The sequence below is a fragment of the Sylvia atricapilla genome, chromosome 7 (assembly GCF_009819655.1).
Source record: "Sylvia atricapilla isolate bSylAtr1 chromosome 7, bSylAtr1.pri, whole genome shotgun sequence".
NCBI lineage: Eukaryota > Metazoa > Chordata > Aves > Passeriformes > Sylviidae > Sylvia > Sylvia atricapilla.
The window spans coordinates 27,558,694-27,572,767 of NC_089146.1; the positions used below are offsets into that span (position 1 = coordinate 27,558,694).

The 14,074-nt window shown below is 41.4% G+C and overlaps 1 protein-coding gene across 1 annotated transcript in view; it reads right to left on the bottom strand.

Moving 5' to 3' along the window:
• SEMA5B (semaphorin 5B) overlaps positions 1 to 14,074 on the bottom strand; it is a 130,168-nt gene that overhangs the window by 42,645 nt on the left and 73,449 nt on the right. Inside the window, exons 9-10 of the mRNA XM_066323069.1 lie at positions 13,557 to 13,764; positions 11,228 to 11,435 (exon numbers count right to left, since the gene is read on the bottom strand). Coding sequence (XP_066179166.1) covers positions 11,228 to 11,435; positions 13,557 to 13,764 — 416 coding nt within the window. The remainder of the gene's footprint in view (positions 1 to 11,227; positions 11,436 to 13,556; positions 13,765 to 14,074) is intronic.

The window sequence follows — 14,074 nt, forward strand, 5'->3', positions numbered from 1 at the left end:
TAATTTATATCCTTACAGTATCTTTAGAATATATATATCCCTATTTATGCCATTAAAAGATAAAACCACATCAGCAAACACATACCAAAAGACAAATAGATGCAAGCAGACATGCACACCCAAATCAAAATGCTTCAGAAGTACTGTCATTCTTAGTAGATCAGGCACCATGGTGTGGAAAATGCAAAGATATCACAGCATTTCCCTGTGCTCATAACACAAAATAAATTGAAATGTTTACATGTAAATACCATTTTGTATTATGATACTACTGAAAAATCTCACAGAGACCACAGGGCCTGCAGTGTTGCAGGGTAGTATATAAATACTGTGAAATAAGATACAAAGGAGTTTACATACAACAATGAAATTCTGATATTTTAAAGGCAATGGGACTTCTGCCACTGGCTCAGTTGCCCAGATTTTATATTGTAGATAAAGGGAACATTTCACCTAAGTCTCCTCAGTAGCAGGCTGGGAATGCCTCAAGGCACTAATGAGACAGTATCCTGTTATCTCCCGGCACAATTCCCAGGGGTAGAGGGAACCCATTATCCCGGAAGACCACATGAGCATAGCAGGTTAACACTGATTCTTACTGCTAATGACTTAGTTAATGGAATCCTACAAAGTTAGATGCTTATAAGAAGATGATGTTGATGATACAACACGGCCCATGCCCTCAGTTTCCCTCTGGCCGCCTAGTAACCTCACATTCAGCGAGGACTTGGAGCCTCCTGACCAATATCTAAGAGGCTGGATTTATTTTAATAGGACATTACTATCAATAGTGATTCATTTTAATTCATTGCCTCACAATAAATGTCTTGTGTGAGACATAAAGGCATACACTGAAAAGTTCAATTGAAAAACAATTCCATTTGTGTCTCCTATTCAAGGTTTTTTTTCTTTTTTTTCCTCCAGTTCCTCATTCTCACTTACTAAGGTCATTTGCATGAAAATAAGACCTTGCTCGTAAGAGCTCACCTGCTGTCTGCTGTTTGGGAGCTGTAAGCCTCCCTGTTGTCGGCTGTTGCAATCATTTCTACAGCAGTGATCTGGGATAACACAAAGGATTAAGACTCTGTGAGAGGGACACTATCCACAACCCACTAAAATCAATGGGAACTCTTACCTATGACTCAGAAGAGTTTTGATATGGTCTTTAACACCTGGTGTGCTGAGCCTTCACTTTTGGCATGTGCTGTAAAAAGGCTTCTGCTTCCAGTATGCTGATGCTGCCCAAGATCCCTTTTTTGTAATGTCCTGAATGACATCTTCTTTCAGAATCTTCATTAAAGCTTAAACATCTGTATTTCAAAAGTTTTTCATTCCCACTTTAATTTGCTCTGGGTCTAGACAACCTCATCTTTTGGTCATTTTTTCCCTGAGACTTAAAATTTTAGACTGTATAATAAATGAATCATCAAATCAATGGAACCAGACCCAAGGGGTTAGGCTTTGACAGACCAAAGGAAAGAATTACTGTAGCCTCTTCCCATTCTTACTACCAGACAGAAGACACATAAAAATGTCATTTTTTACCAAGAGCCACAAAACTCATGCAAAATATTCACAGCTAAGAACTCTGCTCCTTTCATCTGTCAGTTGTGCTTACTCTCCCAGTTTTCATTTCCTCTCCTTCATTTAACTTTTTATCACTCCTTTTTTATGACTAAGAGTAAACAGGAATGGAATGGCAGGACATTGATGTGCAGAGGCAGGGCTCTATACCCAAAGGCTGAGAAGTTCCTTCTCAAACTGTGTTTGCTCACAAAAGCCTGTCACTGCACCAGGAGACAGTTCTGTGTTTTCACTCATGAGTTTGGAACCTACAGGGAAGGTTTCATTTGTCAGGAGACACAAGAACTATCTCTGTACCTAGTCCTTTAGACCCCATGGGCATCACCAGTCAGTCCAGCAGAGGCACATCCACTGTGCAGTGCAAACATTTATAACCCTGATCCTGCACGGCACTGAACAAGCCCCATCCATGCTCAGCACCTCAGGAGCATGGGCAGCATAGGAGTGCCCCTCTCTCTTTTGGGGAATAAGACCTCAGAATTCCAGTTCCACACTGGTTTGTTGCACTCTTAGAATGGTTACCTGCGAGAGAACAGCCCTTTGCAAGCAATAAAGGCTTAGCTGTTAGTTGTAAGCATGAGGCTGTGTTTGGCAGACAGGCATTTCCTGACATGGTTAGCTTACTGTGTCCCATTGCTAGCAACCTGCAGAGGGGATGAACTAAACAAATAATCATATTAGCTTCCAGCCAACCGAATCATAATTACTGACACCCTCAACAGCTCGTGCAAGGAAGAGTGGACCTGTGTCTTCCCTAAAGCCAGATGGCATGAAAAGAGAAGAATGAGAGTCAAAAGGATGATTGTGGCTTAAGAAAATAAGATTATAAAGGGGAAAAAAAGCACCACACATTCTAACAATCCCTCTAATTTTGGTACCTTTAAAAATTCAAACTGCAGAAATGAGTTAGTGATCTGTACAAACCCATTATCTTTCCCCATGAGAAGAGAAGCCAAGTGGAATTGAGCTGCTTTAGTCGGATGCTGGTCAAGTAGCATTTCTCATTTCTCAGCTGGTGAATATAACATTCCATTCCAGATGTTACTGCCCTTTCCTCAAGACCAGGAGCCACATACTACGTAGGGAATTCACAGGGCTATTTGTGGATCAGGGCCCTGCTTGGGAGGAGCATGCTACAGCTCACAGGTACCACCACTGTGAGGGGAGCAGTTGATCTGGACGGACAAGGGTTGGTATTTTGGCATGTGATATTGGATGCAGAGGCAGAGAAGCTGAAGTGGGCATGTGTCATTTATCACCCACACATGCTTAGCATCAGTGATTGCTGCTCTGCACATGATTTGCTTTGAATGCATAAATTAAAGCCATGGTGTAAAACACCCTCCAAAACTGAAGTCCATTTATGAGTCAAACACATGTTACATATTAAATTAAAAGCAGTGCACAGAGAGAGGATTTTCACAGGCAGTTTCATCTAATTTTCTTTTCCACATCAGGGACCTGGGCTTGCTAGAGTTCACCTTCTGGCCTACCATTTTCAATATCACTTTAATCGATTGAGGTTTATAGATTATGGCCTCGCACAAGCTACACAACTATTCAATTTCTTACTTTCTGACATCCCATTCCATCATCTTCTAGCAACAGTGACTTCTTTATTGGATAGGAATTTATTTTTATCTTTAAAGCTGTGAAATAAAACAACATTTCATTTATTCAAACATGAAGAATAATGCCATCTCTGATTAAATTTGGATTTATGTTTACATCAGTAAAACAGATTAGTTAAAAAAAATATATGAGTGTTCCTTCATGAACACTTTTAGAAACTCTTGTAACTGTGCCAAACAAAACTGACCTCTAATAAAAACAAAAGTACAGAGGGTCTCTGACTACCAGTGACAGGATCATTCATCCACAAGAAAACTCAGATACTATTGAAGTCCTAATGAAAGCAATAGCCAGAAGGAATTCCTGAATGTGGGGCATGTTTGTCTGGGTTGCGAAGCACCACTGTTTCCAAGCCTCAGCAGGCTTTTGAGCCTTAAGAAAACATGCTCCCCAGGGCTGCCATATGGGAAGAGGCAGAGGGGACCAGGCACCCTTTTGGAAAGGCAGCTTGGGCGAATCAGTGCACTCAAGTGCAAGACACAGTCTCTGCCCTGTGTCAGTCAGTGTCTGGAGGCAGCTGTCAGATTAAGTGCTCTGCTCCTGTGCTTCTGCTCTGTGGTTGCAGATCTGAGACTTCTGTGTGAACATGGCAAATTGCTGCAGAGTGGTGCTGTGGATGGAGACAGGCAAAGGGTGGCTTAGGCAAGAGCAAATCCACTGCAAGGGATGCAAACAGGTGCTTTATGCAGCCTCTGCAAGATATTGATGATTTAAGAACACAAGTTACACTAAAATGGGAACTCAGGATGGGAAAGAAAATTGCAAAGGCAGAAAACTTAGAACACAGTGTGAACGATGATAAAGAAACCTGAAAATAGCCTACAGTTGTCACCTAGGCTGCACTAAGTAATCCATATTCAAGCAGCTCCTTTGTGGAAGTTGGATTTTGTTAAGATCTGGGTAATTATTTTCAGCTCAACAAGATGCAGATTAAACTAGATAGAGCCTTTGTATATTAAGGTGTCTTGGAAAAGGCAAATAAATATTAGACCATCCATTACAGCCTGAGGATCAAACACATCTCCTTTCTAATGCAGGGATATTTTAACACTGTATAAGGAGGAAAATGGTCTCTCACATATTCGCCAGTGCTTCTTTCCATGTAATTATAAAAACACCATCAACTCTTTTTAAAAAGAGAACGTCACTTAAGTAAACGGATATTCTAGAAATCCAGCTCTACCTCTTGCAGACTGGAGTGTTCCCATAATTCTACAATATTTGGGTATTTTGACAGATGATACCAGCCTGTACAACATTATGTTTTACTATAACCCATACATATTTTATGTATTTATATGTACTTAAATTTTAAACTTGAACCAGCAAAACCAAATTTGGTCTGACTCCAGACACTTCCTCTTCCCCAAACAGGTAAAACAGAACATCTCCTGATAAAAAGTTAATGATGCATCTGTAGCAATACATTAATTCAGTATTAACATTGGACACATTTGTGTTTTACCCTGCAAATTCTGCCTGAAGCTTGAGACATGCAGAAAACGAGCCACAGCAGCAGTAAGACTGCAGACCCCTTCATCAGGAGCCACGTTTCTGAATGTGACCATTGCCTAGAATACAAATCTTATGACATAATGGTAGCAAATGGCAAGAATTGACAGATGCAATGGATATCTGCCCTGGGGCTTGCTGGTAGCTTTAGTTATTAATCTTGTTTGTATAACAATAGCATAGATGTCATCCTAACACAACATATTCCAAGAAAACTACATGCGTTCCTGTCAGTTGCCACTGTGTTGAAAGTAATTTCACACAGCCCACCTAGCAGGCATCAGATGGTAATGACTTTTAGCATTGATCTGAGCTGGCCTAAAGCCAGCCTCTTAGAGGTAAAAGGATCCATTCACTAAACTGTTCCTAAGTCATGTTGGCAGGATGCTTTAAAAATAGGGAGCAAATAAAAGCCCTGGCATGTTTAACCTATGCCCTCCCTCCTGGTAAACCCAAAAGGAACTGTCAACCTAGTCATGATATGAAGAAGACAAAAGGAAGCGAGTCCTGAAATCAGCTGATTTTGTTTGGCTTCTTCTGAAGTGACCTTCATCTGTTTCAGCAATTGTGTAACTCTGGACTCCAGCTACTGCTAAATTCTCCTTCTGTTCATTCAGGGTCATTTCCAGACTTCAGAACTAAAAGTGGGAGCCTAAAAGTGTACAGGCTGCTTAAAATTAATATATGTTGTTGGTTTGAGCATTTAGTAGAAACGAGTAAAACTGTCATAATTCACCTAGTTGGGAGCAGAGCCCCTTCCTATTTTGTACCTTCTCTCTTTTTCAGTAACACATGCACCAGAAATCTCAGCACAGGCTTATTCCTCAAACTCAGCCTCTTGCTGGTTTCCCTGCTGGCCTCGCACTGCATTTCTATCCTCACTGTTATTTGTGATTCCTTCATACTTAAATGCCATCTACAAAGTATGCTATTTTCTTTCTTCCATGCCATTAAAGATAATGTCAAATAAGATGAAACTGAAAATCAGTCTCTCTGGCATCTTACAGGAAACATGCCCCAGCTCACTACCTCACTGCTTGTCCTTGTCTGCTTTTATTTCCAATTTCAGACACGTCCCTTTCCCAGACCATTCAAGTGAAGCTCTTTGACTGCTATTCTGAAAGCCACATTCCTTAGGCCTTACCATCCCTTCAAACCTTAGAGGTCCATATCCTGCAAATAGTATGGATGCACTTAACTTTACATATATAAACAGCTACATTAAAGAAAATGGGAGTAATTGCCTGCTACAGCAGATGCAAATGTGTTGTCAGGAGAGAGAAAATGGTATAATTTTGTACTTCTATTTAAAGAACACAGATCCATTTCATCTGCAAACTTCATTCTTTCCAAGAGCTTTAGTGATCATGGTTCTGTTTGATGTCTTCATTCTCTGTCAGTGGGAGTCTCGCTATTTCCTTAAATGCAACCAGAATGTCAAACCAGATGTTTAGTGATTTATTCTGATATATTATTGGATACTGTGGATGACAAAACATTGGGCTGAGCACTCTCCTTTCTGCCTATGAAGTCTTCCAAAGCTTTTCAGCATTATTGGTGATACAATAATTAGCTAATTCCCTTAATTGTGGAGAGGCCATATCAGCCAGAACAGATGGAAATTAATGATTAAGCTTTACCACAACATTTTTGTAGTCTGTTACCTTTCCTTTTGCCTCTATTTTTAAACGGATATTCAACGTGCTGAATGTTTTCTTAAACTCTCAGGGAGAAGATCTTCAAAACAAAATCTGGGCCAGATTTTCAACAGCCTCAGCTAAGAAAAAGGTGTTGGATTTTCAAGATCTCTGATGAACAATCTGGCCATCAGTGTCAACTCAGTGATCTGCTGGATGCTGGGCTCCACTGAACAAGTGTCTATGTTTTTCCCCTCCCCTATCTTTTTAAACATTTTTCTTTTACCGAACAACAGTCCATTCTTTGTCTTCCAAGGAACTATCATCATTCTGATGAAGGAATCAGAGGATTTCCAGCCCACATTCAATTAAATCCTTCCCCAACACTGGAAGATTTTTAGACCCCTTCCCAGATTATGTTATTTCTCCAAACGAATTCCCCAACAGCTTCACTCCTGAAATATGGTAATCCTGTAATTCAGGTTTTAGAATCCAACATTCAAGTGCTTCACTCCTTTGTTACAGAGGATTTTGCATCATATAAGGCTTAAAAAAAGAGAAGAACATAACATTTAACTCCAAAGCCATCCTCCATGTGATATCTCAACCCCCTCAAAGGTGGACATGGTACAGTGATCATGCTTGAAGCTCCAGTTCCACTTTGGAGAGAGACAAAGAGGGCAGAAAACTCTCTGCTTCTTTAGTGTAGCTGCTGACCTTTTTCTTCCAAAAAGTCCCTGGAGCCATTTCAGGAGTTACTCACCTATATGCACTTAGTTTGTCTGATCACTGGCCCAGAGCTATTTAGAGGTGAGCTGAGCTTCTCTCACAGATATCAAGTCAGCAAATAGGAGTCCTTGTCAGCTGAGTCATTTCTGCCAGCTTTGCATTAAGTGCCATGGCTGGAGGGGATGTGCAGCAGAATTTAGGCCAAGCAAGAGGGCAAAAACCTCACCATCACTCAACAGCAAATCCCCTGCAATGGGGTCAAAAAGCAGACAAGGGTTCAGGTAAGAGCATGTCATAGCTGCGTGCAAGAGGACCTGGCTCTGGAAGCAGGAGGATCCACATTAGCATGAAGGTAACCTGAGGTGGCACTGACACAACCTGTACATCCAAAATTACAACCTGCATCACGTTAACTGCAAGTTTTAGGCAGAAAAAAAATTCTGGAAGGAATTAAAATCAAGATAAAGTGCATTAAAATAAACTGCTCAGGACAGGGAGAGGAGAAGGGCTGGGTATTCAAGAGACCATCTGGTCTTATTTCCAAACATTTTCTTTTCCTCATTTAAATGTGCAATCAAAACCCTTGGCCCACCTCAGGGTTTCTGTCAGCTCAGAAGCCCAGGTTCTTAGGTTGCAAAGAGTCAACAGAAAGAGATCATAAACTATTCCTTCTAACAACCAGCTTCATTTTCCTATCTGTCTGATTGCAATTCTAAAAATGAGTAACTGCACCCTAGCCTTTGAAAAAATTACTGAACTATGCCTTACAGATACATCCCACCTGAAAATAACGCTGCAGATCTGAGGTCCTCAGCTCTCTGAAATTCAGATTTGGGATTTTGCTCAGGCACATTCTAAGGATACAGTGATGTCAGTGATAAGGCTGCAGTACTGGTTCTTCAGATATTTCTCACCAAAGCTTAGGGGCAACTTGAAGTAAAAGAATCGAAGCTCATTTGAAAATTGCAGGGAAGTTCCAAAGATTTCAAAGCCATGCAAAATTCAGCAGCAAAAGCACAGCCAAACTACCACCCAGCAAAGCAACCTTCAAAACATTCTGCATATTCAAAGGGCTCATAGGTTTTGCTCATGTTGGCCATCTTCCTAAGAGTCTCCAGCGAGTGGGGAACAGCAGCACTCCAGAGAGCAGGAAAGACAAACACCAGGAACACACACGCACAAGGCAAGGTCCCTGCAGCCAAGTCCAGCCTGTAAATTTGGACAGCTGACATTACAGATGTCTTCCCATTGCCCTGTTGCTAAGAGTGGCTGTTCTGAAAAGACAGACTGAGACAGGTCAGTGGGCAAGCACAAAACACTGCTCAGACACCCACTACATCAAGACACGGGGCTGAGTTACTGGTCACCATTTAAGAGATTAAATCGGTGCCGTGTCAATAAACAAACAGTAAAGGAGACGGCAGAAATCCTTATCCCTTTCCAGCTCTTCTGTTTGCTGCTGTTTTTCCCTCTGTCCCAATTCTGAGCCCTGGTACCAAGCCCCGAGGTTTTGAAGCAGCAGAGCAGCAAAGATCGCTGCTCAGGATCAATGCTGGGGTCAATTTTCTCTCGATACACGATTGCCTGTTCCAGGGAGATGGGGGAAGGCAGGTTGAAGGCATCAGCTCTGTATCAGCAATCACAAACCCACATCAGCCCCCAGGGTCTAAAAGGCTGAAAAGTTTCCTGATAACAGAAGGCAGAGCCTACAACAATGTGATATTCCTGCCTGGGAGGCACAAATTCTCTCCATCATCTCCAAGCTTCCCGAGCCGCCCCACCAAAACAATTACATTATAAAAACTGCTGAAACCAGAGCTTTTCGAGGAGGCCAGTCACGAAGTCACAGCACAACAAAAAAGTAAACAGGGAGTGTTGAAGAGGTGGGAGCCCTTCTTCCCATAGTGGCTGAATATTGGCGTGTATTAAATATAGACACAACAATAAGCAATAAATCACAGCCCAGGAGAAGTGCCAGGTGGAATGCACTGCAGGAAATTAAAATATCCTTCTTGATACTGTTCAGGATTGAAAGAAATACAAAGGAGGTCAAATTGACTTATCACCTACACAGCCAGGGTGCTAAGTGGAGAAAGGGTTCCAACATTTGCAGCTGAAAAAATTGCAGTTGAATAATTTCATACGCAAAAAACCTCCAAACAAACAAACAAACAAAACCCCACAACCAAAACAACAAAAATTACTTAGCCTAAAATGTAATATTAATACCATAAACATCCTCTCAAACAAATAAATAAATGATGGAGTTTCTTGGGTTTCCTATATTATCTTTTTTTCCCCTTCCTTTTTCCAAATGCACAGTCCCTCCACAAGACTCATCTACAGGGCAAAGGATCCTTTGCAATGTGCACAACACCAAATGGTCAGCACCCAAATTCAGCAAATTCTGACCTCCCACATCACATCCCACCAGGCCATCAGGAGGCCCTATCCCTTGTACCTTGCCATTGCCCAGTGGCTAGATATTGGTGATTTCTATCATGAAACTAGTCAATGGACACAAAATTTGCATCTCCCAATCCTGAAGAACTGAGCTGTTCTATTATTTCACTCAAAATTGCCTCCAGAAGGTTTGTTTTAGAAAAAACCCAGCACTGGTACACAAACTTCCCAGTAATTTCAGCCAGGACTCAGTGCCATGCAGTGCATAAAACTGAGGATGCTTTGGGTCACCAGATGGCAAGGGAACCTCTGTGAGGATAGGTTTTTGTTTACCTGGGATAAGCTTATAAAGACTGCTGTGAAGCCTCCAGGACCTAAATATGCTGCTCCTGTGAGATACCCCACCCTGACTGCTCTCCAGTAACTGCTTTTTTCTTGCTTGCCCAATTTTAAGGCAATTCAGCAAACCTCCAACATTTGAATTTTAATGGAAGTGTCATACAAAGTACTTGGGCAGGCTGAAAATAGGACAGCATCTATAAATTACTGGTAAGCTGAACTGAAGATTAGGAAAGGAAAGGAAGATCTTGAAACTGGATCATATATATGTATACACACATAAATATTCTCAGACTGAGACTATACAGGACAGCCTGAAAAAGACAGCTGTTATGTTCTACCTTTTAAAATCTCTGCTTTTAAGGGCTGAGGACAGGATGGCATTTTCCAGCTGTGGTTTTCTCTCACTAAACACTTTTGTGTCCATCTGTTCTAGACAGACATGGATTTAGTACAAGCTGATAGATAACCTCTACCTGTTGAAAATAAAATTATAGTGACATTTTCTATATCAATTTTTTTTGGCAAGAGAACAGGGAGATCTTTTAGTAGGCCATAGAAGAGGTAATCTGTTTAAATCCTTCCTCTTGTCTAGCACAGAGGACATCAGTTTCGTACAAAACTCTCACATCAGAAAGCAAGGCAAAAGCATGAGAGAAGTATTTTCAGAGATGTAAACAAGTCACTGCAGCACCCAGTGAGATTACTTGAGTATCTGTCTCAAACAGTTGCAATCACACTCTTTCCCCTGCTTAAATGGAGAGGCACCATTTGGATGCAAAAACCTTGTACAGCTCTCTGTGGAAGACTGCTCTGGAGCCAAGGCAGATAATTAGAAAAAAGTCATTTTCTTACTCTCTTTATGAGGTACGATCAAGGCACAGAATCTATCCAGGTGTAAGAGGTGTCACACACAGTTGAGATGAACTATTGATTTCCAAAAGCAGTAACAAGTTGCCACACAGCCCCATCCTGCCTCATCGTGTATTTGAGAGGTGATCACTCAGATAAGCAAGGGAAGGCTGGCTGCAGCCCAAATTCAGAAACCTTCAGCTATACTGCCAATAAGAAGCACCAGGAAAACACATGGGCTTAATAAAAGCAACACTATAATATGAAGTTGAAAAAAAAGATGTAAATATTGTAAGCACTTCCTTGGTAAACATATGATTAATTTCTGAAGAAGGCTAATTAACATTTACAAAACAAAAAAATTGCTTATCCTCATTGCTCCTGTCATGAATGTATCTATCAGAGGATGCACTTCAGCAGTGTTTCTTTCACTGATGAAACAAAAAGCCTTTTAAACCGAATCACACTGGAACATGTTACCGTGGTTGTTTTTTTCTTTAACCAGAAGTGGGATCAATTAGAGCTGTAAATTTACTTACTCTTCTGTTCTGTACATGGAGCATCTCTCCAAAGGAATTTTTAGCACTCCATTGTTTAGACCCACAAAGAGTGACCTGTCGCTGTGCAGGATTTGGAGACTCTTGATTGCTTCCTGTTGTCCATCAGGGAGGATCTGCATTTCCTCTAAATAACAACTCCTCAGACTCCTGTTAGTGGTAGAAAGGGCCTTCAAGATGGTGCCATACTCTAATAGAACAAGAAACAAGGCACAAGTAAATCTTGGAGGCAATGACTTCATTTCATACCTGCCTAAAGAGTGAAATATTAATGTCATCTTTACAGAGCTGGTTTGACCTAGTTCTGGGTCACCTGCTGCCCATAGTAGAGAGCTTCAGCTACATCGTTACAATCCTCAGCAGAAACCACCTGAGAATGCACTAAAATGGGAATTCAGAAGGATGTGAACCATCTGGACAGTGAGCACCTGGCAGTTTTTCCCAGCTGGAGCACTGAGGCAGAGTAGTCTGGACCTGTTACCAGAGAGTTACAGAGCAAGGTGACCCAGGATGGCAAGAATAATTTCTGGTGCCTTGAGTCTGTATTTCCATTGGTTTATGGAGCAGATCAGTGTGATTTGATGTCATGACAAATGACAACAGATGCAGCAGCCCTGCTGGAAATCTCTGAGGCCTCCATAATGACTGCATGGGTCACAGACCTAATTGATCCTCTTCCTGGAAGAAGCCAGCTTGACAAGGGGGTGTTATGGCATGAGGAGTGCATACACAGAAGCATATATGTTTGTGCTCACAATGCTCTTACCTAAACAATTTAAAGATCTGCTAAGCTGTGGGAGATTAATGCACACCACTTTTCATCGAAACCCCCAAGAGGTCTGTCAGCCTGATTGTTCCTGAAACCTAATCTTCCTGTTCCAGTAACTTCTGCATTGGTGCCAGAGCTCAGCAATTTATAGCGGTGGGGTTGGCCGCCACATGAAGTTTCCCTTTCAGTTACATGTGGAACAAGACTGAAGTTTGGGCTCAGTTAGTTTCAGGACTAGGTTTGTGTTCAGGGCTGCCTCTGGGCAGGGCTGTCTCTACTGAAGATACACAGGTTTAAACATATCCAGCAAATCTTACTCTTCAGCCACCACTAAACACGGCCATAAAGGAAACATGAGTAAGTAGTTACAGCTATGGCATTGGACCTTTCTGCACTAAAGATATGAAGCACAAAGTATTCCAGCTTTCTGTGAGGCTTTGTAACTTGGACTCCTCACTTTAAATATCAAGATATTGTATTGGCAGAACCGTGTTGTATTTCCATTTAACTACAATCTTCTCACCATAATCAATGGTCATGGAATTCCCATACTGCGAGTGTTGCTAGAACATATAAATAATGAACCAAGATGATCACTTTTGAAGTAAGTGGTGGTAAATGTTGGATAAATTATGACACAGACCTGAAGGTCTATTCTCCTAAACATGAGAATGAGGCAATGACTGCATTCAGATGTGAGATTAAATTAACACTTATGGAAGCAATCAATCTTATTCTAAAGGCAAAGCTTCTGCAATAGAGGATAACAACATTATACCCATGAGGCTGGCCATATGCTCTGATTAATCAAACTATTTAATTTAACCTCTATCATTAGTATGAATATGTGCTAAGACAATAATTTATAACACTTTGTCCTTCTTCAGCATCTTCACTTATCCAAGATACCTGTGCTTTTCAGAAGAGGCAACATGCCCTGGTAATTAGAGGATGGAAGTCAAAATCAAGAGACTAAATAATACACTTAATTCTACCACTGTGTGCTATGCTCCCACAAAAAATCACTTGCCTCAGCTTCCCTATCTGCCTTAAACTTCAGTGCATGCCCATTCCTGAAAGCATCGGGAGTCATACACCAGTAGGGACGTGGAAGTGCAAAGAAAGACATAATTAAATCCCAGGGCAAGCCTGGAGGTTATGCATTATTATTGTTTATTCAGAGATGGGTCTGTCATAGCACTGAGAGGCAACTGACATGCATGAAACCACAGAACATTCCAGCCACCTCTGCTCTTGCCCACTGTTATTTATTAGCCTGATTAGTTGAAATATGTTTTTATAAGAGGGAGAAAAATGTTATTGTTCTTTTTAAACGAAATGGAGATTTATAGTCTGATCATTTAGGACTCTGCCTCAAGTCCTCCATCCTGCTTTTAATTTACTCAGGCAAACAACTTCAATGAGGTTTTGTACCAAAATCATAATGAATGACAACTGTTTAAGGACTTCACAACTGGGTTCCCAGGGCTGCTAGGTCTAAAAGCAAGCAGGAGGAACTGTTTGAAGCCCTCATGCTCTTACCTGTTCCAATATACATGACGTGGTAGAGAGTATCCTTCCCCTGAACAATATCAACCACGAGTTTGGAAAATCGGATGCTGTCCTGAGTCACATATGGATCCACAGTCACCGGCTGCACCACATCATTCATCAGGAACAAGCGCTGTGCATCCTGCAGGACCCTCTCTGTCAGGTTCTCGTTAGGGCTGTCATCGTTCAGTGTCCCACACTAAAATACAGAAGATTGAATTTCAGAAAGTGCATCTTCTCCCCAGCCCAGCATGGAAACACATGTCCTGTTGATTTCCTGGGAAGGTGGCTCTGTGTGAGGGTCACAGGACTAAGGACATAGCCTGACCACAGGTTCTCAGCCTAGATTTGGCCTGCAGCCCACTCTGAAAACTTTTCTCCTAGGTGGTCCACTGACCAGCATTGTGGAGTTTCATTCCCTTGTAGTACCCTCAACCAGCACAGCAGAAGAGCAAAAGGCTTTAACAAACCATGGAGAAAAAAGAAATAATTAACACTAGCTGTAGAAA